This window comes from Rhinoraja longicauda, chromosome 24 (assembly GCF_053455715.1).
Source record: "Rhinoraja longicauda isolate Sanriku21f chromosome 24, sRhiLon1.1, whole genome shotgun sequence".
In the NCBI taxonomy this organism is placed as follows: domain Eukaryota; kingdom Metazoa; phylum Chordata; class Chondrichthyes; order Rajiformes; family Arhynchobatidae; genus Rhinoraja; species Rhinoraja longicauda.
The window spans coordinates 8,603,248-8,629,068 of NC_135976.1; the positions used below are offsets into that span (position 1 = coordinate 8,603,248).

Consider the following 25,821-nt stretch of genomic DNA (forward strand, 5'->3'; position numbering starts at 1 on the left):
CCATCGTCTTCTTTGTTCAACTGCTATACTGATACTTCTGATTTTACCTTCTCCCTCTCAAATTGCAGATTAAAACTTATCATATTATGGTCACCACCTCCTAATGGTTCCTTTACCTTGAGTTCCCTTATCAAGTTCAGTTCAATACAAAAACAGGGATGTAATGTTGAGACTTTATAAGACACTGGTCAGACCGCATTTGGAATATTGTGAACAATTTTGGGCGGGAGAATGGGGTTGAGAAGCAAAGATGGATCAGCCCTGCTTGAATGGTGGAGTAGACTTGATGGGCTGAATGGCCTAATTCTGCTCCCAGAACTTATGAACATTCATTCTGATTCTCTTGCCACCAGAAGTTATCTGACTTGTTGAGGATTTCCAGCATTCACTGTTTTATTCCTTATCTTGCCTGTAAATTATTGTTTTTTCTTGTGTGTAGGAAGATCCAAACATCGAATAGCTGGAGGAGCTATCCAGTTAACATTTAAAAATTTAAGTCTGGATTACTACCCTTTCCATTGGGCGAGTGAGTACTTTTTTTATAGCCAGATCTAAACTAATACATCAAATGATTAATGCTTTCAATTTGCTTTTGTACTTTTTTAGCGTAAAGAACTGAGCTAGTAAATCAACTTACAGATGCTTTCAATTGGCCTTTTTTATGCCAAGTTGCAACGTAATAACATGAAACTTTAATGGAGTGAAAATTATAAGGAGGTTTAATTCGTGTTGAAGTATTTGCTTTGTTTCAGTTGCAGCCTGAAAGTGGTCAAGCTTTTCTTTGATATGTAATGTATATTACTTTGAGTTGGGAAGGACATGTATAGAGAATACATTTATTTCTTATCAAATTGCATCTATTCCAGCATTCTTCCTTGTGATATAGAATTTTGCAGCCAACTCTGCCAAGATTAGTTTTCCAGTGCTCTCAGACCAACAAAATTAAATTAATTGAACAAAGAATAGGAACTATTAGGTTTTATACAGCAAACATCTGAGACCAAACACAAGATTGCCATTCAAGGGCCCTCACTATAAATGTGGACTTAAAGTGCTGATTGAGAGGTGGTTAAAACCTTCACATTGTTCCAAGATGGTGTCTAACAGAGATGTTTAAAGCTTACCAAAGGGATTTCAGACTACATTTCGTAAGTATTTTTTAATGATTAGTTCATGTGTCTCCGCTTGCAGATGATAATTGTAAACACTGGGTTAGACACTCGGAAGCCATGGAATCCAGAGCACATTGGGCCCAAGATCTGCTGCAAGAGTTTCAGTCCAAAGTACAAACTATAATAGATCACCATGAGGACACAACAGTTGCAAAATCTCCAACAAAGGAACCTTCAAGTAAATGGAAAGGTATATGTTTTACAGCTGAGTTCTCATTCTAAATGGAATGCCGAAAATTGGCTGAACTAATTTTTCTAAGGATGCTTAATGTATATTCAAATCCAAGGTCTACAGAATGTTGGTCATTTTGAGGCTTAAATGGTATAGGAGTCACGTGGGGAAATGGATTTAAGATACAGGATCAGCCCTGATTTTTCTGAGCGGCAGAGCAGACCCGAGGAGCGGACAACTCAACTTTTGTTCTGAAAAATTGTATATCCAAGATTCTCTATTCACAAGTGTACTCTAGTATTTAAGTTTTGAAAGATCAGCAACAATTTGTAAATCCGTCTGCCTTGGGAAAGATTGAAAAGAAATGAAGATTTGGTTTGTGTTTTAAGCTCAATCTTACACTTAGAATCCCTGCTGATCACGTTTTTGAACCTCTTGTCTCACATGTTACACATGACAATAATAACCCTAAACCTGGTAGCTATTAAATTGCTGTTAACAGGAAGTATTTTTAGACAGATTCGTAGAATGCGAATGGGAAAGGCTACACAGCACATGACTTTAAGAATTCTGATTTACCTGTCTGACCCCTTAATGCTTTTAAAAAGTGCTGATCAAATCTCTTCTAAACCTTCTCTGCTCAAAAGATAAGAAGCCAAGCTTTCTCCATTCTGTCTGTGATTAAACCATTCAACTAAATCTTCTCCAAAAGTTCAGTTCTTCAAGCATCATGGTCAGAGAATTGGTCACTGTATTTAGTGTTGCACTGAACCAGTGTTTTATAGGTTCACCGTAAATTGCAGGGGTCTATCTTAATCCCTATGTTGAGGAAGCACGCATTGCGAAATCTTTTGTTAACACTTGCAGTCTGAAAAAAATGATGCACAACATTCCTCCCCTTCCCCAGCCCTGCAGCATTTGTTCTTGAACCCTCTTTAAAATTGTATAATTTCATATGTATTATCTCCCTTCATTCTCCCACTGCCATGAATCAGTTTCCCCTGATCACTATGCTATGTTATCGAGCATTAATAGAAACATAGAAAATAGGTGCAGGAGTAGGCCATTCGGCCCTTCGAGCCTGCACTGTCATTCAATATGATCATGGCTGATCATCCAGCTCAGTAACCTGTACCTGCCTTCCGTCCATACCCCCTGATCCCTTTAGCCATAAGGGCCACATCTAACTCCCTCTTAAATATAGCCAATGAACTGGCCTCAACTACCTTCTGCGGCAGAGAATTCCACAGACTCACCACTCTCTGTGTGAAAAAATGTTTTCTCATCTCGGTCCTCAAAGACTTCCCCCTTATCCTTAAGCTGTGACCCCTGGTTCTGGACTTCCCCAACATCGGGAACAATCTTCCCGCATCTAGCCTCCCCCTTAAGAATTTTATATGTTTCAATAAGATCCCCCCCTCAGTCTTCTAAATTCCAGCAAGTATAAGCCCAGTCTATCCGGTCTTTCTTCATATGAAAGTCCTGCCATCCCAGGGATCAATCTGGTGAACCTTCTCTGTACTCCCTCTAAGGCTAGAATGTCTTTCCTCAGATTAGGAACATGTTAGTACTTAATAATCTTTTGCAGAAAATTTCTGTATCTTTTGAATTGTTTTTGTTGTAAAATAGTCTTTGGCGTAACATTAACTGTGGTCAGTTGATTGGCTGTAATCCATGCTGCTCTTGTCGGCCAATTATTATTTGGGTGAGTTGGAATCTAATGCTCTTTTTCAAGGATTTAAATTACCACATCAATAGACTTGACCGCTTCTGAAATCCATATTTAAATTAAATTTATTTTTCCTTATCATAATTGTAAAACGACTCCACAATTGCGGTTAATTTCCAAATCTAGCTTTGTGGTCTAAACATGAAAAATGATTAATGTCATTTACGTTTACTTATATCAGCAAAAATCAGGCTTTGTAAATTGTGATTTAATTTGTATATCAAACTAATTTTTTTATGAATTTCGCCGCAGTTTGAATGCCATATTTAAAATTGAACACTTTAGCAACACATGGATTTTCCATTACCAAATGGATTTTAATTTGTTCTTGATTATATTTTAATACCAAGTCAAGTTATGAATGAAATGTAAACTTATTGTCAACATAGTCTTTTGTAATCAAACATTCTATGCTAACAGGATGTTGCAGGAAGATAATCACTCATTTGTTTTTAGCTTTATCAGAAGAAGAAGCATTGTGCTAATAATTTTAAATAGACCAAAAAGCTGGAGTCACTCAGCGTGTCAGAGAGCATCTCTGGAGAAAAGAAAGAGGTGACTTTCGGGTCAAGACCCTTCTTCAGACTAATAATAATTGCTAATAATTTTCACAGGATCTTGAACATCCTTAAAGCATTGGAACTGTTTAGTAGGATTAGAGGAGATACAAGGAACTGTAGATGCTAATTTACAGTATCAGCTCTAAAATGTGTAATGAATCTTGTACAGTGCTGTTTGGTCCTGATGTTATGGACAGGCAATGGAAACAAAGGCTGCAGAAAATTGATTCTACCCTGTCATTCTGTCAACCAGCCTACAGTATTCTGAGGCTGGGAGATCAGGGGCAAGAGCTGAATATTTTCTGTGTGCTCAAATAAAGTTCTGAGAAAATCATTTAGAAAAGCAATTTCTAATTCAAAGACACTGAAGCTTGCATAAATGAATAATTTTTGGCTAAAATTCTTACTTTCCAGTTGGTTTGGTTATTCAGATGAATGTGCACTTCAATGTTTTTGCTTAAGCACAAAGAAACTCTTCATATTATCTGGAATATACCCGTCATGCCACTTATTCACAGAATCAACCAACACACTATCCAATGACTGACTGTTTTGTTGTCGTTTGAATGTGCAGCATTATTGTGTAAACAGTAAGTTACACACATGACTTAATATTTGGCTGTGGAGGAGTATTGTGCAGCACTGGGGTTGTGCAGGGAACAGTGCTAGCGCCATTCTTGTTCACCCTGTACACTGCGGACTTCAGGCACGGCTCTGCAGACTCCTATCTACACAAGTTCTCTGATGACTCTGCCATCGTCGGCCTCATCGCGGGCGACGAGGACAGGGCGTACAGAGAACTGATCAAGGAGTTTGTGGACTGGTGCCAGCGGAACTGCCACCGGATCAACACGGGGAAAACCAGGGAGATGGTGGTAGATTTACGCAGGCACAGCCATGTCCCCCCGACACCGGTGAACATCCAGGGAATGGGCATCGAGAGGGTGGATTCTTATAAGTACCTGGGTGTCTACCTCAACAATAAACTGGACTGGACTGAAAACACTGATGCGCTATACAGAAAGGGCCAGAGCAGACTTTATCTGCTAAGGAGACTCAGGTCCTTTGGAGTTGCAGGGGGCACTCCTAAGGACCTTCTACAACACGGTGGTTGCATCGGCCATTTTCTATGGAGTGGCCTGCTGGAGCAGCAGCATCTCAGCGGCGGAAGGGAAGAGATTCGACAAGCTGGTCAGGAAGGCCAGCTCTGACCTGGGTTGCCCCCTCGACTCAGTGCAGGTGGTGGGAGAGAGGAGGATGATGGCAAAACTAACATCGCTGCTGGACAACGACTCCCACCCCATGCAGGACACTATCACTGCACTGAGTAGCTCCTTCAGTGACAGACTCCTTCACCCCAAGTGCGTGAAGGAGAGATATAGGAGGTCCTTCCTTCCCGCTGCTGTGAGACTGCACAACCAGCACTGCTCCCAGCAGACGAGTCAACAATAACAGCTAAGAACACATAGAAAACTGATGACAATTTATGTATCTTTTATTTATAATGAATGATCTCTTGCGATCCACTTTGCTGCTGTAACACTGTACATTTCCCTAGTGTGAGACGAATAAAGGAATATATTATTATATTATTTGCCAACACTCTTGAAGAGCTTAGTTCAGATATTGGTGTAAGATTTTTATTATCCGTGTTTTAATGCTTCATGGGAATTTGTTTCTTCAACAATGCACTGCTCCTTTTATCTTCAGACTTGATGTCTGTCTCAGTAATTTTCTGAGATTGCTATCAAACTTCATGAGATGTGCGAACTGACAATTGGATTGGTTCCAGTCCTCTGACATTCTTGTCGATTTCCACTCCTGTATTGTTAATAGAGAAAAAACTTCATAATATATTCTTCTCTGGTGGACCATTATTATTGAAGGTGTTTCTTTTTCATCCTTACTCTCTGGTGATTTTAATTGCTCTGCTACGATACCAATATCTTTTCTTTGTTTTGTTGTGTTGGCCTTTTCAGAGAAAATCATGTTCTATTGTAGATTGCAAGAGGCCAGAATCTTGGGCAGGAGAAGAGGCAATTTGCTAACAGTGTCGAATTGTGTGTTTTTGGTTTATTATCACAGAGGAAAATTGACCCTGAAAATGAAATTGCCATGGATTTCCCAAGTAAAATTGGCAACAAAATCAGTTTTCCTAACACTGCAATGCAACAATATTTTGTTTACGATAACTTTCAAAGTAATAGTGTGTTTCCATTTTGTGATAATGGCACAATTATGTTTTTTTGATATCCCTATCTCAAAATAGAAAAATCACATTGGATGGTCTAGGCTGTATATTATAACCATATAACCATATAACAATTACAGCACGGAAACAGGCCAGTTCAGCCCTTCTAGTCCATGCCGAACACTTTCTCCGACCTAATCCCATCTACCTGCTCTCAGACCATAACCCTCCAATCCCTTCCCATCCATATACCTATCTAATTTACTCTTAAATAATAAAATCGAGCCTGCCTCCACCACTTCCACCGGAAGCTCATTCCATACAGCCACCACCCTCTGAGTAAAAAAGTTACCCCTCATGTTACCCCTAAACTTTTGTCCCTTAATTCTGAAGTTATGTCCCCTTGTTTGAATCTTCCCCACTCTCAAAGGGAAAAGCTTACCCACGTCAACTCTGTCCGTCCCTCTTAAAATTTTAAAAACCTCTATCAAGTCCCCCCTTAACCTTCTGCGCTCCAAAGAATAAAGACCCAACCTGTTCAATCTCTCTCTGTAGCTTAAGTGCTGAAACCCAGGCAACATTCTAGTAAATCTCCTCTGTACTCTCTCTATTTTGTTGACATCCTGGCAAGGGGTTAAATGCAAAAAATTGTGAATATCCACTTGGGAACTTAAGACCAATGTTGATGATATGTGCATAATTTTTCTGAACTGAAATAATATTGAGTGCTATATTTTTTTGGCCTCTTTATAACTTGAATTGTTAATGAACACTGAAATAAGCTGTGAGATATGTGCAAGCTGATTTGTTCTCCAGAAATAAACGGGCTTAGTTCGTGGTCTTGCCTTGCTGTATTTCTCAGTCCACTTTCAAAGAAATTGAATATGAACACAATGGCGTATGTGAAAAGGCAAAATAGAAATCAGGTCAAAAGGGATATAATTGAGCTCGGGTTCTTACTGTTAGGTGGTGAGTGATTTACTTGGACTACAAATCTTGAGCGAAATGGTGTGAATTTCATGCTTGTTTGCTGGCCCAAGACCAATGCTGTAGTATTGTCCTTTAAGTAGCATATACTTAATACTCCTATTTACACAAAAGAACAAAAGCCATTTTCTGTTGTAAAATCTCAAATGGACACAGAACTTGTTGCAGTTATTTTTCTGTATAACTTTATGCAGAAAGTCTGGTGTGGATTGTGTAGCCTTCCAATTTCTTGGTTCAGGCAAGTATTTGATGGTTAGAGTTAAATAATGGGTAGTCCCTGATGGACCATTGCAGATTGCAGTCATTTGTTGTGCACAGAATGAATGATTCAGAAGAACTCCAAGAAGCTGTACGTTTACAGGTTTTAAGTTAAACTTCGTAGATGTGTTATTTTATTGATCATGCTAAAACTATAATACAAAGAAAAATTCCAGATATCTCTTCTAGAGAATAGAGCTGTCTTTATTATTTTAATTTGTATTGATTAACAGGGGTTCTTGAGCCTCCAGCTCTGAGATGTAATCTAAAGAAAACAATAAACTGGTGTGAATGGAATTCACGAGATGCTGCCTGACCTGCTGAGTTACTCCAGCATTTTGGGAATTATTAGGTGGTGCATTAAGAAGTGTTTAACTGGATCTGCATGTCAAATGACTCAGAATGGCACCGTGAGGAGCGAAGGTGTAATGTCTTGCATTACTATAGCTAAACCCAACAAATTTGAATAATTGAGACAGATTATTCTGCTAGAACTCTTTGGCATTAATCCAATGTTCTAGGATCTTTACTGATATTCAGCGCCCCCTTGTGAAAATACATCAGTGAATGTTAAGTGAGAAAACCCTTTATTCTCTTTGTTTCAGCAATTGAGCTGCTTGTTTGCAATCCTTGAACCAACAAGAATAACAAGAGAAAGAGTAGGTTGTGTGGCTCTTGAGACTGCAGAATTTTCACTTGAGCTTGAGTTCCCCACAAATATCTGCAGATCATGACTTTGGATACAACTATTTTGTGTCCTCTTGGTCCTAAATGGCCATCGACTGAAAATTATACCCATTGGCTAGTCAGATAGATGAACCTGTTTTTCCACATCGACAACAACGCCGTGAATGATACATTAAGTTTTAAATCTGTCAAGTAGAGTATTGTGCACAAAGTACCATTCAAGTAAAACTAAAAAGTGGGATTACCCCTGAAATAAAGAAATTAATTTCCTGACATTAGAACCTAAAGGTATTACCTTTGAAGGGCCTTGACCTGAAACATCACCCATTCCTTCTCTCCAGAGATGCTGCTTGGCCCGCTGAGTTACTCCAGCATTTTGTGTCTGTCTTCGGTGTAAACCAGCATCTGTAGTTCCTTCCTACACCTTTTATACAAATTGCTTCATATCAGTGGCATAATGTATTGGCTGTTAAAATGTCCTCTTGTTTACAGTAGGATCACCAACCTGGAAGGCAGGCACTGCTGGCAAAAGAAGAGCAAGTGACCAGTCGACAGGAGCTACTTCTCCTGATTCTCAGAAGATACCATGGAGCAGGCTGCTCTCCAGCTGTGTGGTTGTCCGTGTTGATGATTTGGATGTTTACCAGGTTGGGAAGGACTATTGACGTTGATTCTGTGTATGGTGCTTCTCAATCTAATTAATGACGCTTTCCTCTTATGAAGTATGTCCTTTGTTCTATCAACTGTAAAGATGGGGAATGACTTCAGAGGTATTGGTGAAAGCTCTTGACTTTTTTTATTGAGATTTTTTTCAACTCTTGGTAGAAAATATTTCAGTATGTTAACAGTGGTAATGACTGTTATCAATTCATAAGCCATGAATCTGGATTACTTGTCATACACTTTCAATTCACAAGTCAGTGTAGAGCACCACCAGTTAAGTGGAAATAAATATCAGTATTGGTGATAATGAAAATGCATGGGTCCAAAAATAATCTAGTCTATTTTTGTCTTTTGGAGAAGAAAATCTGATATTGGCTTGGCTAGCCTTTGAGTGACTTTTGGCTTGCAGTAATATGTTTAACTGTTAATCCTCTGAAATGACTGAGTCAGCCACTATATTATATTGCTGCCATGAAATAAGACATCTGCAATTTTGTTCTCTCAGTCGTTTTGGGCTGGGAGCCTTTTTCAGACCAATGGAGCAGGGGAGAGAAAGCTAATAGAGGTTGGGGTGGGGCAAAGCCACAACCTGATAACATTCTCATAGATTCATAGTTCATGGATTGTGTCCCAGACTCTCCCACACTAATGTTTGAGTATGAGCAATCACAACAGGACCAATATGTCAGGGGTGATGTCTGGCAGTATGGGGGCCTTGGGCATTCTCAATATTTGCCAGGCTCTTTGAATTTTCATGAATTTAAATTCATTAGAGCAACTCAGCCAAACAGGCACCTCCCAAACCCAACCCCCTCCCTGACGCACATACCTTTTTCCCATCACCCTATTCCTTGCCCCTCCACTTTACACTCATCTCCCACCGCTCCCTACACAGTCTCTTTCTGTCCCCATCTGGCATTATATATCCCCCCATTTGGCATTACATTTCACTCCTTATCCTTGTAACCTGACACCCCTTTGTCTTCATTTCCATTCCAGCCTTTGTTACTATCTGTTACTGCCAATCACTCCTTTCACCTGCATTCACCTGTCACTTACCAGGCTTTGCCCCACCCCAATCTCTATTAGCTTTCTCTCTCCATTGGTCTGAAAAAGGCTCCCAGTTCAAAACATCGCCCGGCCATTTCTTTTCATAGCTGCTATCTGACCCATTGAGTTCTTCATGCACTTTTTTTTGTTGCTTGAAGTACATACCTGCCAGGCAGACCTGTATTAGTTATCAGGGGAAATGTGGAGGGAGGGTTGAAAATTTGTTCTAATTTATCTGTAAAAAATTAGTTTGGTCATGATTATAGAAGCGCATTTGGAAAGCAGTGACAGGATCGGTCAAAGTCAGCATGGATTTATGAAGGGGAAACCATGCTTGACTAATCTTCTGGATGTAACAAGTAGAAAATGGATAAGGGAGAGATTTGGATGTAGTGCATCTGGACTTTCACAAGGTCCCACAAGAGATTAGTGTGCAGAATTAGAGAACATGGTATTGGGGTTATGGTATTGACATGGACAGAGAACTGGTTGGCAGACAGGAAGCAAAGAGTAGGAATTAACAGGTCCTTTTAGAATAGTAGGCAGTGACTAGTAGGGTACTGCAAGGCTCTGTGCTGGGACCCCAGTTATTTACAATATATATTAACGATTTAGGCAAGGGAATTAAATGTGACATCTCCAAGTTTGCGGATGACACAAAGCTGGGTGGCGGTGTGAGCTGCAATGAGGCTGTAGGGTGAGTTGGATAGGTTGGGTGAGTGGGCAGATGCATGGCAGATGCAGTATAATGTGGATAAATGTGAGGTTATCTACTTTGGTGGCAAGAACAGGAAGGCAGATTATTATCTGAATTGTGGCAGATTAGGAGAAGGCAAGGTGCAATGAGACCTGGGTGTGCTTGTACATCAGTCACCGAAAGTAAGCATGCAGGTACAGCAGGCAGTGAAGAAAGCTAATGGCATGTTGGCCTTCATTGCAAGAGGATTTGAGTTTAGGAGCAAAGAGGTCCTTCTGCAGTTGTCCAGGGCTCTGGTGGGACTGCACCTGGAGTATTGTCTGCAATTTTGGTCTCCTAATTTGAGGAAGGACATTATTGTTATTGAGGGAGTGCAGAGTACGTTCACCAGGTTAATTCCAGGGATGGCGGGACTGACATGATGAAAGAATGGGTCGACTGGGCTTGTATTCACTGGTATTTCGAAGGATGAGAGGGGATCTTATAGAAACATATAAAATTCTTAAAGGCTAGATGCAGGAAAAATGTTCCCGATGTTGGGGGAGTCCAGAACCAGGGGTTACAGTTAAAGAATAAGGGGTAGGCCATTTAGGGCTGAGATGAAGAAAATCTTCTTCACCCAGAGAGTTGTAAATCTATGGAATTCTCTGCCAGAGAAGGCAGTGGAGGCCAATTCACTGGAGGTTTTCGAGAGAGAGTAAGATTTAGCTCTTTGGGCTAAAGGAATATTGGGAAAAAGCAGGAACGGGGTACTGATTTTAGATGATCAGCCACGATCATATTGAATCATATTGGCTCGAAGGGCCGAATCGCCTACTCCTGCACCTATTTTTATGAATGTCTGAAGAAGGGTCTCGACCCGAAACGTCACCCATTCCTTCTCTCCAGAGATGCTGCCTGACCTGCTGAGTTACTCCGGCATTTTGTGATACCTTCGATTTGTACCAGCATCTGCAGTTATTTTCCTACACCCTGCACCTATTTTTCTATGTTTCCATGAATGCGGTGATATAGAACATTGCACAGTACTTGTGGAGATTAATCCTGCCTTTACACTGAAGTTGACATTCATAGATGAATTCATCCCCTCTTTTGGACTTGAAAATCGAAAAATAGCTGCATGAACATTTTTCGCAACTCAAAATGACTTGGGGTTTCATGAAGGGCATTTTGGAAGTTTCCCAGATCTTTCATTCCCCAATGTCTTAACAGTTGTCACTATCATTTAATTTTTTGCTGACATTCTGAATCAGTCACACTGTCATTCAATATTGCAGATTAAAATTGTACTTCATTTGTCTCACTTATTAATTTCACAGCTGATCTATCTTATTATGTTTATCAAAAATTCTTTATAGCACTGCTTGGTTCACACAATATTGATACTTTGTTTTATTTAAGGTCTCAGCAGCAGGTCAGCATGGTAAGAAACCCACAACCTTGCTTTCCTGCAACAGGGTGTCCTACCATCTACCACCTGGCATGTCAGCAATTCACATTGAATTTACTGAATACTATTTCCCTGACAGTAAAGAGTTTCCTGGTAAGATTTTGAAAAGTAATTTTACAAAATGTATTGTACCATATTTCAAGGCAATGATAATTAAATTGTATTTGACCACTGCCTATTTCAATTATTAAATACTTACTAAATGGTACAAATTGTATGGGTAAAGTTGTATTTTTTACTCTCGAAGCATAGAAGCTGATGCTTAACAGCAAATTGTGATACTAAGAAACAATGGTTCATAAACCAACTGAAATGAACACAAGGATCCATATAAACTATCTTTATAATGGAGTATAGTTTTATATCTGTCATAGTCTCTGCCAAGACTCCCATCAGCATCATCTATCTTGATCGACACTAATAAAATTGTAATCTACTCTGGTAGTCGGGATTAAAAACAACTGCTCTGGTGCAGAAGAATGGGATGTTCAGTCCAAAATCAAAAAATGAATTGGGTTTTATAACCAGCAACTTCTGTTTTGACTAAATTAGGGATTTCATTTGAAACTTGCTATATGGTCCTTGAGACTCCAGGATCATATTTGCGTGCTGCTTTATTTCACCCTTTTGAGCACTTTGCACAATTTAGCTCGACACTGGTATGTAAATTTCATATTTATTTGAAAGTGACCATCTGAGATTTTTGTGCAACCAGTTAATTGACTATAAAAATTAACCTCCATGTTCTTAATTGTGACTGTTTTAAGTAAAATGTTTCATTCTTTGCTTGTATCTCACTTTCTCTCGGTTTCCAGTGCCTTGTCCTAATCTTTATGTGAAGCTGAATACCTTGCAATTCACATTGGACCCAGTGAGTATGCTGTGGGTGAACTCCTTCTCCTTGGACCTGTATCAGACCCTTCAGCAGTTCAAAGCCATCTATAAATTGAACAATTCTGTGAAAGTGGAGGAGCATGTTGACTTCTGTATGAATGGACTCATGTTGAAGGTTAGTCATTGCCTACGGTTGTATTTAATAATGGGAGAATGTATTCAAGGTTTATTGAGGATGTGGAAGAAAGTTCTGAAGGGGGATGATTTTTTCAAATTTATTGAGTAGGATGCAGAAAACCACTTTCGAAAAAATTTGGTGCAATTCAGTTATGCTAAGCTTTGACCCCCAGCTCCGTGTTTTTACAAGTTCAAGTGATGGATTTCAAAACTTACAAAAGGCAAACACTTTATACCACATTCTGTTATTATCACACTTAAAGTTAAGTGATTATACTTGAATAGGCCCAGCTCCAGTTACAAAGTACTTGTTCTTACAATGTTTAACATACATAAACCACATGTCATATAAATGATCAGAAAGCAAACATGTGGACTACAAAGATCTGCAAGTTAGAAGTGGATATTGACGGAGTATGGAAAAATATATTTCCAATTGTGAAAGATGATAAAAAATGAAACTGCACACTTTATTGTAATATCTGACAGATCTTATCCAAGTTTAGTTTTGGTTTAGTTTATTGTCGTGTGTACAGTGAAAAGCTTTTTTTGTTGCATGCTATCCAGTCAACAGATTATTGCAATCGAGCCGTCCACAGTATACAGATACAGGATAAAATTAAAAATCTTTAGTGTATGATAAAGTCCAGTGAAGTCCAATTAAAGATAGTCAGAGAGTCTCCAAATGAGGTAGATGGTAGGTCAGGACGGCTCTCTAGTTGGTGATAGGATGGTTTAGTTGCCTGATAACAGCTGGAAAGAAACTGTCCCTGAATCTAGGTCATAATCTTGTGTGATATATTGGTGATGCATCAACATTTTTGAACACTTATGTCACATTACTTTTGTCACATTACTTTTAACTGTTCAAATGCAACGTTATTTAATTTGAATATCTGAAGAATGATACAGCACAAAAGGACATTGGTACACCCGTTGCATCCTTGCTTCATACTTGTTTTGTAAGACACCCAGTCAATTAGTGATGATTGCTACTTTAGCATAAATTGTTCACAATGAGATGTTTTAAGCAAATTAATTCTCATCTGATCTCCATTTCAAAGGTCAAAGGTTTCCAAGGTCTTTTATTGTTACGTGTGCCAATTAAGGTGCAGTAATATGCGAATTACCATACAGCTGTACCCCAAAAAAGCAACAAGACGCACAACTACATAAAATTTGACGTAAACATCCACCTCAGCGGATTCCCCACATTCCTCACTGAAGGCAGAAAAGCCCAAACGTCTTCCTCTTTATTCTCCCGCGTTTGGGGCAGTCGAACTATCCGCAGTCGGGGTGATCGAAGCTCTCGCAGCCGGCTGTCGAAGCCCCCGCGTCGGGGCGATCAAAGCCCCCGTGATTGGGGCGGTCGAAGCTCCTGCGGCTTGGAATTCCCTGAAATCGGTCTCCACGATGTTAAAGTCCGCAGGCACCCACGGTTGGAGCTCTGAGGTTGATCCCTGCCAAAGGGATCGTGAACTCTGCGATGGTAAGTCTGCAGGCTCTCCGCGATGGAGCTCCCGGTCGATGTCCAGCAAAAGCCGCCAACTCCTCGATGTTAGGCCGCAGTGCAGACGGAGACACGATACGGAAAAAATCGCATCTCTGCCGGTTTCCCCCAACTCCCCCATCCCCCACATAAAACAAGCTAAAGAACACTAAAAACATACATTTAACACATACTATTTAAACACAAAGAAGGAAAGGACAGACAGACTGTTGGCGAGGCAGCCATTGCTGGTGCCACCCGGTGGTTATCATTTGCATCTAACTTCTAAATTTATGTGCTTTGGTTACTGGTCTGTGTTTGGTTATTAACCTTTTTACAACTTGAAATAGGTCATTTACTCTATCAAAGCTTGATATCACTTTGATCAACTTGCTTCGTGGTTATTTTGTTTTAAAGAATGCGCAGGTTATGTTCTGCAAGTATGGTTTCCATTCCACTGTTCTCTTTTCTAATGTTGATCTGGTAGTTAGATTTTTTCATGGAAACTTTAAGAAATTTTTCTCATCTTGCACTTGAAACAGTTTGCAAGATGCACAGTAAGCTGGTTTGCAGTTTGTAACGGTTAGGCGCGGATGGAACCAGTTAAATAAATGTACAACATAGATCACAATATAGGACAGGACATCACTGGAACATTGCCTTTAGTCCACCCTGTCCATGCCAATCTAATTAATCCCATCTGCCTACAGAATGTCTGTATCCCCTGTCTAAATGTTTTTGTATTTGTATCTGTCTTAAATGTTGTTAAGATGTCTGCTCTTCCCTCTTCCCTGTCAGCGATTTCCAGGCATGTTTCACTCCCTGCGTGGGTGGGGAGAGGGAATACGTGCCCCACTCAACTCCTTTTAAACTTTTCTCCTCTCATTTTAAACCCATGCCCTCTAATATTTGATATTTCCACCTTGGGGGAATAACTATCCTATCTACTTTATGCCATTCATAATTTAGTATACTTCTATCAGGTCATCCCTTTGCCTCTGATATAGTAAAAACAAGTTTGTCCAAGTTTATAACTCATTTGTACCAATTTAGCCACATCCCGGTGGACCTTTTCTGCACCCTCTCCAAAGCTGCCTCATTCTTTCCTACACATAGCGACCAGGATTGTACACGGTACTCCAAAACCTTTATATGGCTGCGGCGTGATTTGCTAACTTTTATCCTCCATGTCTTGAGCAATGATGGGAAGCATTGCATATCCCTTTATTTACCACCCTATGCACTTGTGTTGCACCCTTTGAGGCTATGAACTTGCAAAATCCATTTGTATGTTCTATTGATTTTCAGAATTTGTATAATTCCATAATTAGATCTGTAAATCTGTGTAGATCTTATTTTTTTATTTCTCTTTATCTTGTAGCTAGCAATTCCAGTGGACCAGAAGACAATGGCTCATCCAGACAAGCCGCAATACCTCACCATTCAGACTTCAGATGTTGTGGCGACCAACACACGACACTCCCCAAATTGCAGACACTCTGATCTCCAAATGATGCTAAAAGCCTTTAAAGACTCTGAATTCTTTCATGTTTCTTATAAGGAGTTCCCTAAATCTGCGGATAGTTTTGATGTGCTACAAAGTGTATTTTTCCATCATGCTTATGAACAACAAATCAATTTGGACAGAATTTGCACACTGAAGAACTGTTCTCATAATGCATTGAAAGCTTCGTCTGCTGCAGACATTTGGTCACTCCATTTTTCGCAACTCTGGCTGGACTTTGAAGGTACAGAGAGCTTGAAGGGCAAACCTTTTAGCTTTGTAGATTCATTTCCTCTTTCCATATGGGTGTCTCAGCCATCCAAGGCACAATCAAGTGACTCAACATCTGCACACACTACTGATTTAGAAGATTCCAAATGTACTGTGGGTCATAACTTGAGTTTGTTCACCTGTCCAGAGCCCTTTGGAAATGGGTTGCAGGCTAATGCAAAGCAGGATTTCATGGAGACGCAAACACACATATCTTCCGAACGAATTGATACACATCCGAACACTCAACAGGCGAGTGTGAAAGAATCCAACAGGAAGGCTGACTCTGAGGCAGATGTACATGTTCTTGTGTACAGCACTGCCCATGTAAAAATACGCATGAACCACTACCATTATCTTGTATTACTGCGGCTAAAGGAATTCTTTGCTCAGTTACAAGATGACTTGACTCAGGATAGGGAAAGATTGATTAAAAGTATTGTTAAATCTGGCAGTACCTGTATCGGCTTGTTAATTAATAGTGCTGAAGTTGCTTTGCTGCTCCATCCTGTTCCAACTACATGTTGTGAAGCACAATCCCAAAACTCTGAAAGCACAAGTCTCGCTGAGTCAGAGCTTTCACCTTCTGGAAGTAGAGAGCGATTAGCTATGGAAGACAAGCCTTTGAACAGAACAATTAGTGATCAGCTGGACAGTACCATCAGTTCTTTGGATGACAGTGGAATTCAGAATGGGGATTTGAGTCTGATTACCCTTTTGGATTATGGAGTTTCAACACAAGATGGAACAGTTGTGTGCAGTGCTCCTTTTACTACTACTGACATAGTGCCAAATCAATCATCTGAAAAGGGGGCTGTAGAAGAAGCATATGAAGCAGTAGAGTCACTGGCGGTGGAAATACCTGAAGATGCCAATGATAACTATGTTCTAAACTCCACTTTGAAAAAAAGTGAGTCTTTGACCTTGGAGCCACAAAGCAGAAGAGCATCAGACAACATTGCACAGGTGGATCTTGCTCCTTTTGGTGATGTTAACGTGGATTCAACTCCATTGAGTGTTTCAAAGGATGTTGCAAAAGAAGCCCTGCTTATGACTGTGGATTTAACTAAAGAAGCTGTTTCTCTCACAAAAGATGCTTTGAGTCTCAGCAAGGAGAAGATGGCTAACACTATGCAAAAGATGCTTTCTCTGTCAACCTCGAGGTATGAAAAAGATCTGTAGGCAGTAAATAATTACTTTAGTTTCTTGAAATATTATCAACTGAGACCACATAAAAGGTAAATTAAAAACTGAATTCCTGTTTCTGCAAAGGTTTTAAGTGATAGGAGTAGAATTAGGCCATTTGGTCCATCAAGTCTACTCCACCATTCAATCATGGCAATTCTATCTCTCCCTCCTTACCCTATTCCACTGCCTTCTCCCCATCTATGACACTTATACAAATCAAACATCTATCTATGCCTTAAAAATCATGATGTTCTTTTAACTCTAGAAGTGATAGGATTAGCTGGAAAGCTTTGGTGAGAGCTTATTTTTGTTCCCCCACCATTTCTGCTGAAAGAGTAGTGAACTGCAGGGAATGGTTTGTAAGAGCACCTAAAGTAATTTCTTTTAACATTTTTGTTAATTTGCTCCAAGAACCTCTGCCAATGTCATTATGGTTCAAATATTTTTTAACTCGATACCCGAATTATCCTTTGGGGAAACACAAGTGTCACAACCCCTTCTCATAAATATCTAAGAATTCATTTAAAGCTTAGTTCAGAGCATAGCTTTTACAGTCAGTGAAAATATTGAAATGTTGTACAGTGAACTGTCCCGAGGTTTTGATTTATTCCACTTAAAGTCATGTTAGGCCAACCATAAGATGGTGCTCTAGAGCAGTCTAGAAACTTAATGACGTCTGTATGCTTTCATCCCCAGTCAAAATCCATAGTTTTATTGTTTGAGATTCACAAGTTTGAACATTGGTTTGTCTGAATTATTTTCTGCTATTGCATCACCGCAGCACATCAAAACAAATTAAGTTTTGTGACCAGATATGGTAACAATGCTTTGTGATAACAGTGACTGGTCCATTGCTCTCATGGAATTTCATTATGGTTCATATGTCTTTTAAACGCCACCAATGGATTGATATTTATGCTGATCTTGATCATTATATCAAAGAAATAGTGCTAAAGGATCTTTACACTGTCTGACCTGTGAATGATTACAACACCAAAGCTTTAACAAAGAATAGGAAGCGATTTTTCTTTCATTCAAAATTATTGTATCCTTAATTCAACCACTGTTCAGAGAATTTATTAACGTGGAACAAAGAACAGAACAGCCCAGGAACGAGCCCTTCGTCCCACAATGGTTGCGTCAAATACACCGATGAGCCAAAACATTATGACCACTGACAGGTGGTCATTGATTATCTTGTTAAAATGGCACCTGTCAAGGGGTGGGATATATTTGGCAGCAATTGAACAGTCAGTTCTTGAAGTTGATGTGTTGGATGCAGGAGAAATGGGCAGGAGTAAAGACCTGAGCGACTTTGACAAGGGCCAAATAGTTATGGCCAGACGACTGGGTCAGAGCATCTCTGAAACGGCAAGGCTTGTGGGGTGCTCCCGGTCAGCAGTGGTGAGTACCTACCGACAGTGGTCCGAGGAGGGACACACCACAAACCGGCGACAGGGTGTTGGGCGCCCAATGCTCATCGATGCATGAGGGCAACAAAGGTTATCCCGTCTAGTCCGAACTGACTGAAAGTCTACTGTGGCACAAGTCACAGACAGTTTTAATGGTGGCCATGGAGGTGGCCATGGAGGAATGGGTCACACTACACAGTGCATCGCTCCCTGCTGCGTATGGGGCTGCACGCGGAGAACCAACAGCATTTTAGGCAGGTGGTCATAATGTTTTGGCTCATCAGGTCATAATGTTTCGGCTCATCGGTGTATGATGCCGATCTGAACTGATCTCATCTGCCTGCAAGTGATCCATATCCCTCCATTCCCTGTAAATCCATGTGTCGAAAAGCTGTTTAAACAGCCCTATCGTATCTGTCTCCACCACCACCCTTGGCACTTTGTTCCAGGTCCCCATCAAAAAAACACTTGCCCCACGCATCTCCATTATATTTTCCCCCTCTCACCTTATAGTTGTGCCCTCTAGTGTTGGACATTTTCACCCTGCGATAAAAAAATTCTGACTGTCTTTCCTATCTATGCGTCTCATAATTGTATACACTTCTATCTTATATCAAGTCTCCCCTCAAACCTCTAATGAACCTTAACTTATGGAATTGTGATCACTATCCACAAATGCTTCTTCCACATCAACACCAGTCACCTGGTCAGGCTCGTTTCCCAGAACAAGGTCCAGTATGGTCCCTCCTCAAGTCAGACTCCCTCTTGGATGCACACAACAAATTCTGCCCCACCTCATCCTCTTGCCCTGAGTCCCAATCAACATTGGGGAAGTTAAAATCACCCACAACAACAACCCTGTGGTTCTTCCATCCTTCTGTGATCTGTCTACATATCAGGTCCTCTATCTCCCACTGGGCTATTGGATGGCCTATAATTGAATCCCATTCGAGTAATTGCTCCTTTCTTATTTTTTAGCTTGACCTACAATGCCTCTGTCAACGCACCCTCCATTATGTCCTCTCTGAGTACTGCAGTGACATTCTCCCTGATTAGCAAAGCAACTCCTCCACCTCCAACAACTCCACCTCTCACAATCTCATCTGAAACATCGAAACCCAGGCACATTAAGCTGCCAGTCGTGTCCCCCCTCTCAACCTAGTTTCCGTAATTGCCACAATATCATAATTCCAAGCATTGATCCATGCTCTGTTCATTAGCTTTACCCACAATACTCCTTGCATTGAAGTAAACACATTTCAGCCCTTCATTATCCCCATAGTCGTGAAACTCTCCATGCCTATCCTTTCTTTGAGATTTGCTTGTAACCTCTATCTCATCAGCCCCATCCCTTTGCTGACCTGCTGCGTTGGGTCCCACCCTTTTATGATGGGTTGTCTTTTAAATACAGCCACCCTTCTTAGATGCTTGATGAAATAGTCGTAGCGAATTTTAATGTTTAATAGTCTGCTCTAAGAATCTGCAGAAAATTAATATCAGAGGTAAAGTACACTGAATGATTCATACCCACAGAATGCCAGGAATTATCTAAACATAGCTGAATCATTTGCGGGTGTGGTTAAACAAAAGGCCATTCGCTTGATCTGATTTTACACATTTAAATGATAAAGAAAAGAATGTGTGTTGTGTCCTCAGCATGTCATAGCGTGCTTTACAGTATATGCTTCCTTGTAATGTGAAAATTTACGTGCAAAACTATCATTGCAACCAAAAATGAAATTTGTTATAAATTAAAACAGAAATCATTTTAAGGTGTAAATATGAACACAGTGATGTAAGGGAGCACATTTGGATTGAATGGCACAGGATTTCTTTCTGCTTCATAAGGCATGTGCAGTATCAGTATTATCTCTCATCTGAATGATAGCACTTCCAACTATACAATAATCTTACAGGACACTATAATGCTGTTTATTTTAATACAATTTTAGCGATGATTTTTGTGATAAAGTCAATCATCGGAAAAATCACTCGCTGCACACGATTGTTTTTATGATGATTTGGTTCTTTTCGCGCGTTTGACTCTCTGTAACCAGAGGTGGCGTTACTTCAGCAGTTTTGAGAACTAATAAGAGGAACTCACAAGCAAATGTATGTGTTGTCATTTAATTATTTGAACACTGCCATTTTGACTTGGAATTAAAATTCTCCAAACTTGGCTTAACTAATTTTGTATGAAGTGCCTGGGGCAAAGTAAACCAAACAAAAATACTGATGCACTATTTGGTTTCTCCACTAAAAGTGGTATTGAGTAACTTCTGTGCCCAGTTTAAGTGGTAGAAATTTGGCCTGAAAGCTATGAATTGAAGAAACAGTGAAACCATGCATAAAGTGGCCAGTCTGCTGAATAAGAACTGTAGCATAGTTCTTGAATTTCCCATTACTTTAACACACATTTAACTTTTGGTGATTTTTGAACCATCATTCAGCAGTGGAGGATGTGTCTATTGATTCAGGCAGCAACGATGTCCACTCGGTTATGATTCTTTTTTCCTTTGTTCCATGCTGGTACAATGGAAAGTAGATTTTCCACGACCTATCATGGGTAACCCATTTAACATTTGAGAGTAAAAGGAACTGACAATCAGAGATACATTGTTCCCTGTAAAAATAATTTTTTTAGAGAGTTTAGTGGAGATAATATTAGCACAGAAACGGGCCCTTCGTCCCACCGAGTCTATGCCAACCAACGATTCCCATTACACTGGCACACACTACACACTGGGGCCAAATTATAATTTTTGCCGAAGCCAATTAACCTACAAACCTGTAAGTCTTTGGAATGTGGGAGGAAAACCGGAGCACCTGGGAAAAAACACACGTGGTCAGGGGGAGAAATTACAAACTGCATACGGACAGCACCCGTAGTTAAGATCGAACCAGGGTTTCTGGCACTGTAAGGCAGCAACTCTACTGCTGTGCCATAGTGACGCCCCTGAGGGAGAGTTTTCATGGGTCTGGTAAACAGGACTGCCTTTGCATATGTATACTTGAATCTGCTTCCTCCTGCTCCTTGTCAGGTTAACCCAACCCAAATGCAAGTTATCTGCGCAGAATGTGAACAGCAAATTTTGCCATGAACCCAGGGAAGCTCAACGAGCAGACAGACATTTACAAAATCACTTCAGTGTCACCACTTGAACAGCTTGAGAAACTTTGGCTGATCTGCCTTCTCGTTAAGAATGTTCTTGGTGACTGCTCTGCATCACTTCGCAGCAGCTCAATCTATCTAGTGCCTCAACTCAGTGGAGTCCTTATTTGAATGTTTCAATGACAGAATCATTCATCACCATTTAATTTGACTGAATAATTGATAGTTTTTAGAGCAGTTCAACACTACTAAGTATCCCTGTATCAGTTAGCGATTGTGAAGAATAGCTTAAGATAGTGTAAGAAAATAACTGCAGATGCTGGTACAAATCGAAGGTATTTATTTCACAAACGCTGGAGTAACTCAGCAGGTCAGGCAGCATCCCAGGAGAGAAGGAATGGGTGACGTTTCGGGTCGAGACCCTTCTTCAGACTGATGTCAGGGGGGCAGCACAAAGGAAGGATATAGGTGGAGACAGGAAGATAAAGGGAGAACTGGGAAGGGGAGGGGAAGAGAGGGACGGAGGAACTATCTAAAGTTGGAGAAGTCAATGTTCATACCGCTGGGCTGCAAGCTGCCCAAGCGAAATAGGAGGTGCTGTTTCTCCAATTTCCGGTGGGCCTCACTATGGCACTGGAGGAGGCCCATGACAGAAAGGTCAGACTGGGAGTGGGAGGGGGAGTTGAAGTGCTCAGCCACCGGGAGATCAGGTTGGTTAAGGCGGACTGAGCGAAGGTGTTGAGCGAAATGATCGCCGAGCCTGCGTTTGGTTTCGCCGATGTAAAGAAGTTGACATCTAGAGCAGCGGATACAATAGATGAGATGGAGGAGGTGCAGGTGAACCTCTGTCTCACCTGGAAAGACTGTTTGGGTCCTTGGATGGAGTTGAGGGGGGAGGTAAAGGGACAGCTGTTGCATCTCCTGCGGTTGCAGGGGAAAGTGCCCGGGGATGGGGTGGTTTGGGTAGGAAGGGACGAGTGGACCAGGGAGTTTACGGAGGGAATGGTCTCTGCGGAACGCAGAAAGGGGAGGGGATGGGAAGATGTGGCCAGTAGTGGGGTCCCGTTGTAGGTGGCGGAAATGTTGGTGGATGATTTGTTGGATACCCTGGCTGATGGGGTGGAAGGTGAGGACGAGGGGGGATTCTGTCCTTGTTACGAATGGGGGGAGGGGGAGCAAGAGTGCAGCTGCGGGATGTAGAAGAGGCCCTAGTGAGAGCCTCATCTATAATGGAAGAGGGGAATTCAGGAAACGAGGCTTCCCCTCTTCCATTATAGATGAGGCTCTCACTAGGGCCTCTTCTATATCCCGCAGCTCCGCTCTTGCTCCCCCTCCCACCATTCGTAACAAGGTCAGAATCCCCCCTCGTTCTCACCTTCCACCCCATCAGCCAGCGTATCCAACAAATCATCCTCCAACATTTCCGTCACCTACAACAGGACCCCACTACTGGCCACATCTTCCCATCCCCTCCCCTTTCTGCGTTCCACAGAGACTGTTCCCTCCATAACTCCCTGGTCCACTCGTCCCTTCCTACCCCAACCACCCCATCTCCGGGCACTTTGCCCTGCAACCGCAGGAGATGCACCACCTGTCCCTTTACCTCCCCTCTCAACTCCATCCAAAGATCCAAACAGTCTTTCCAGGTGAGACAGAGGTTCACCTGCACCTCCTCCAACCTCATCTATTGTACCCGCTGCTGTAGATGTCAACTTCTTTACATTTTTTCGAAACCAAACGCAGGCTCGGTGATCATTTCGCTCAACACCTTCGCTCAGTCCGCCTTAACCAACCTGATCTCCCGGTGGCTGAGCACTTCAACTCCCCCTCCCACTCCCAGACTGACCTTTCTGTCATGGGCCTCCTCCAGTGCCAAAGTGAGGCCCTCCGGAAATTGGAGGAATGGCACCTCATATTTTGCTTGGGCAGCTTGCAGCCCAGCGGTATGAACATTGACTTCTCCAACTTCAGATAGTTCCTCTGTCCCTCTCTTCCCCTCCCCCTTCCCAGTTCCCCCTCTATCTTCCTGTCTCCACCTATATCCTTCCTTTGCCCCGCCCCCCTGACATCAGTCTGAAGAAGGGTCTCGACTTGAAACGTCACCCATTCCTTCTCTCCTGAGATGCTGCCTGACCTGAGTTACTCCAGCATTTTGTGAAGAATAGCTTTGTACTCGTAAGGTTTTTTAACCAGTCAGAATGATAGCACCACCATGTGGTTATACAGAATTGTTATATGCTCAACCAAAGAAATACAAGCTTGCACTTGTGCATTTAATCTAGTCAAATGTTGCAAACACTTCATAAGAGCGTTTCCAAAACAAAATTTGGCACCTCACCGCACATGATGTCAACAAAGTCGATTTTAAAGATTTGAGGAGGAAATTTCAGAGCTTGGAACCTTAGCATCAATTAAACTCTGCCCAAGCCCCGCTGTCACCATCAAGAAAATAAAACAAAGTGAAAGGAGCAAGCCCGTGGAATAATTGAAAAGATGAATTTGAATTTTAAATTTAAACACACCAAGTAAAGAGATAATGAGTGAAAGAGAGAAGACTCTTAAACAGAACAATTCAGGAGAAGTTTGAATGACTTAAGTTTGAAGATAAAATGTTGGTGAGCATTCAGGAGTACTTGGAATGATCAAACTTTGAGCTGGAAAAGGCTTGGTTGCAGAGTCTGGGACAGAAGGGTTGGCTGAGAGGTGTGATGCAAACAGACATGTTGTGTTGGCAGTGTTGTGGATTATGGTGCTCAACTTGAGGTTAGATGTGTGGAGGTTTAAGAATAGTCTGATTCAGCCTCAATTTTTGGAATGAGGAATTAGAAACAGTAAAATAGGTGAGGGAGTAGGCCATTCGGCCCTTTGAGCCAGCACCACCAATGAATGTGATCATGGCTAATCATCTAAAATCAGTACCACGTTCCTGCTTTCCCCCCATATCTCTTGATTCCTTTAGCTCTAAGAGCTAAATCTAACTCTCTTGAAAACATCAAGTGGGCCTCCACTGCCTTCTGTGGCAGAAAATTCTGCAGATTCATAACTCTCTGGGTGAAGAAGTTTTTCCTTATCTCAGTCCTAAATAGTCTACTCCTTATTCTTAAACTGTGACCCCTGGTTCTGGACTCCCCCAACATTGGGAACATTTTTCCTGCATCTAGCCTGTCCAATCCTTTAAGAATTTTATATGTTTCTATAAGATCCCCTCTCATCCTTCTAAATTCCAGTGAATACAAGCCCAGTCGGCTTTCCAACGGTATAAGATTTATTGCCAAGAAGCATTGTTACAACAAAGAAATAATCTACCAAACACAAATGTCCTTATTTTTTGTGCTATGTTTATATTGTAAATAACTGGGGCCCCAGCACCGAGCCTTGCGGCATCCCACTAGTCACTGCCTTCCATTCTGAAAAGGACCCGTTAATTCCTAATTCAGTGGGTGGCTCAGAATTAGTGACAATGCTTCTCCTGGTGCTTTAAAGGCAACTGCCGGCGACTAGACTGTCGCCGACAGTTCGCCGAGGTGTTGCGGGCATGATCGTGAGGAGTCTTCCAAAAATCGTAGTGGTTCTCGGCGAATCGCTGAGAAATCATCCGGTTTGGAATTTCTCGGCGACAGCTAGCTTGTCGCCAGGTATCGTTGCTTATTGCGGGCGCTGTCCCCAGGTTAGCTTGGTTCTCTTAGATGCATTTAGAAGCACATAATATTAAAATAAGTAAAGTCATTTCAAAATACCATAAAATGCTTGTGTTTAACCAATTTATCGTCAGGACATTTGACAGGTAGATTGGAGGCGACAGTTTGACGGTCAGGTAAGCGTGGGAATTTTCGCAATGTTTTTGGCCTCAGCCATTACATTTAAAGTGGGCTCCAAACCCAGATATGCAACCCAGAAACCAGATATGCATCTCCCTTACATTTTCAAAGAATGCCCACACACTTTCCACAAAAATCCATTGAACCACTTAAAAAAAAAAAAAAAATTAATACAGCTATTAGTAAACTGGAAGTAAATCCAGTTTATTCCTTGGTACGGTGAAGCTTGGTTTTCAAGTAACCCGGGCAAGATGTTTTATTTCAAAACTCTCAAGTACTTAACGACTTGTCAGTGATGCGCATGTATGTTATGGCCAGATGAAAAAAATAATTGGAAAAGTCTGACGTGACAATTTTAACCCCTTCTGCCGTACTTCAGGTTCTCGCCTTCCTTGATTACA

General features: G+C 41.2%; 1 protein-coding gene across 1 annotated transcript in view; it reads left to right on the forward strand.

Moving 5' to 3' along the window:
* Nucleotides 1-25,821, forward strand: part of bltp3a (bridge-like lipid transfer protein family member 3A) — an 81,548-nt gene that overhangs the window by 33,344 nt on the left and 22,383 nt on the right. The window contains exons 9-14 of the mRNA XM_078420952.1: nt 440-526; nt 1,192-1,362; nt 8,249-8,403; nt 11,568-11,709; nt 12,432-12,625; nt 15,498-17,053. Of these exons, the coding sequence (XP_078277078.1) occupies nt 440-526; nt 1,192-1,362; nt 8,249-8,403; nt 11,568-11,709; nt 12,432-12,625; nt 15,498-17,053 (2,305 nt within the window). The remainder of the gene's footprint in view (nt 1-439; nt 527-1,191; nt 1,363-8,248; nt 8,404-11,567; nt 11,710-12,431; nt 12,626-15,497; nt 17,054-25,821) is intronic.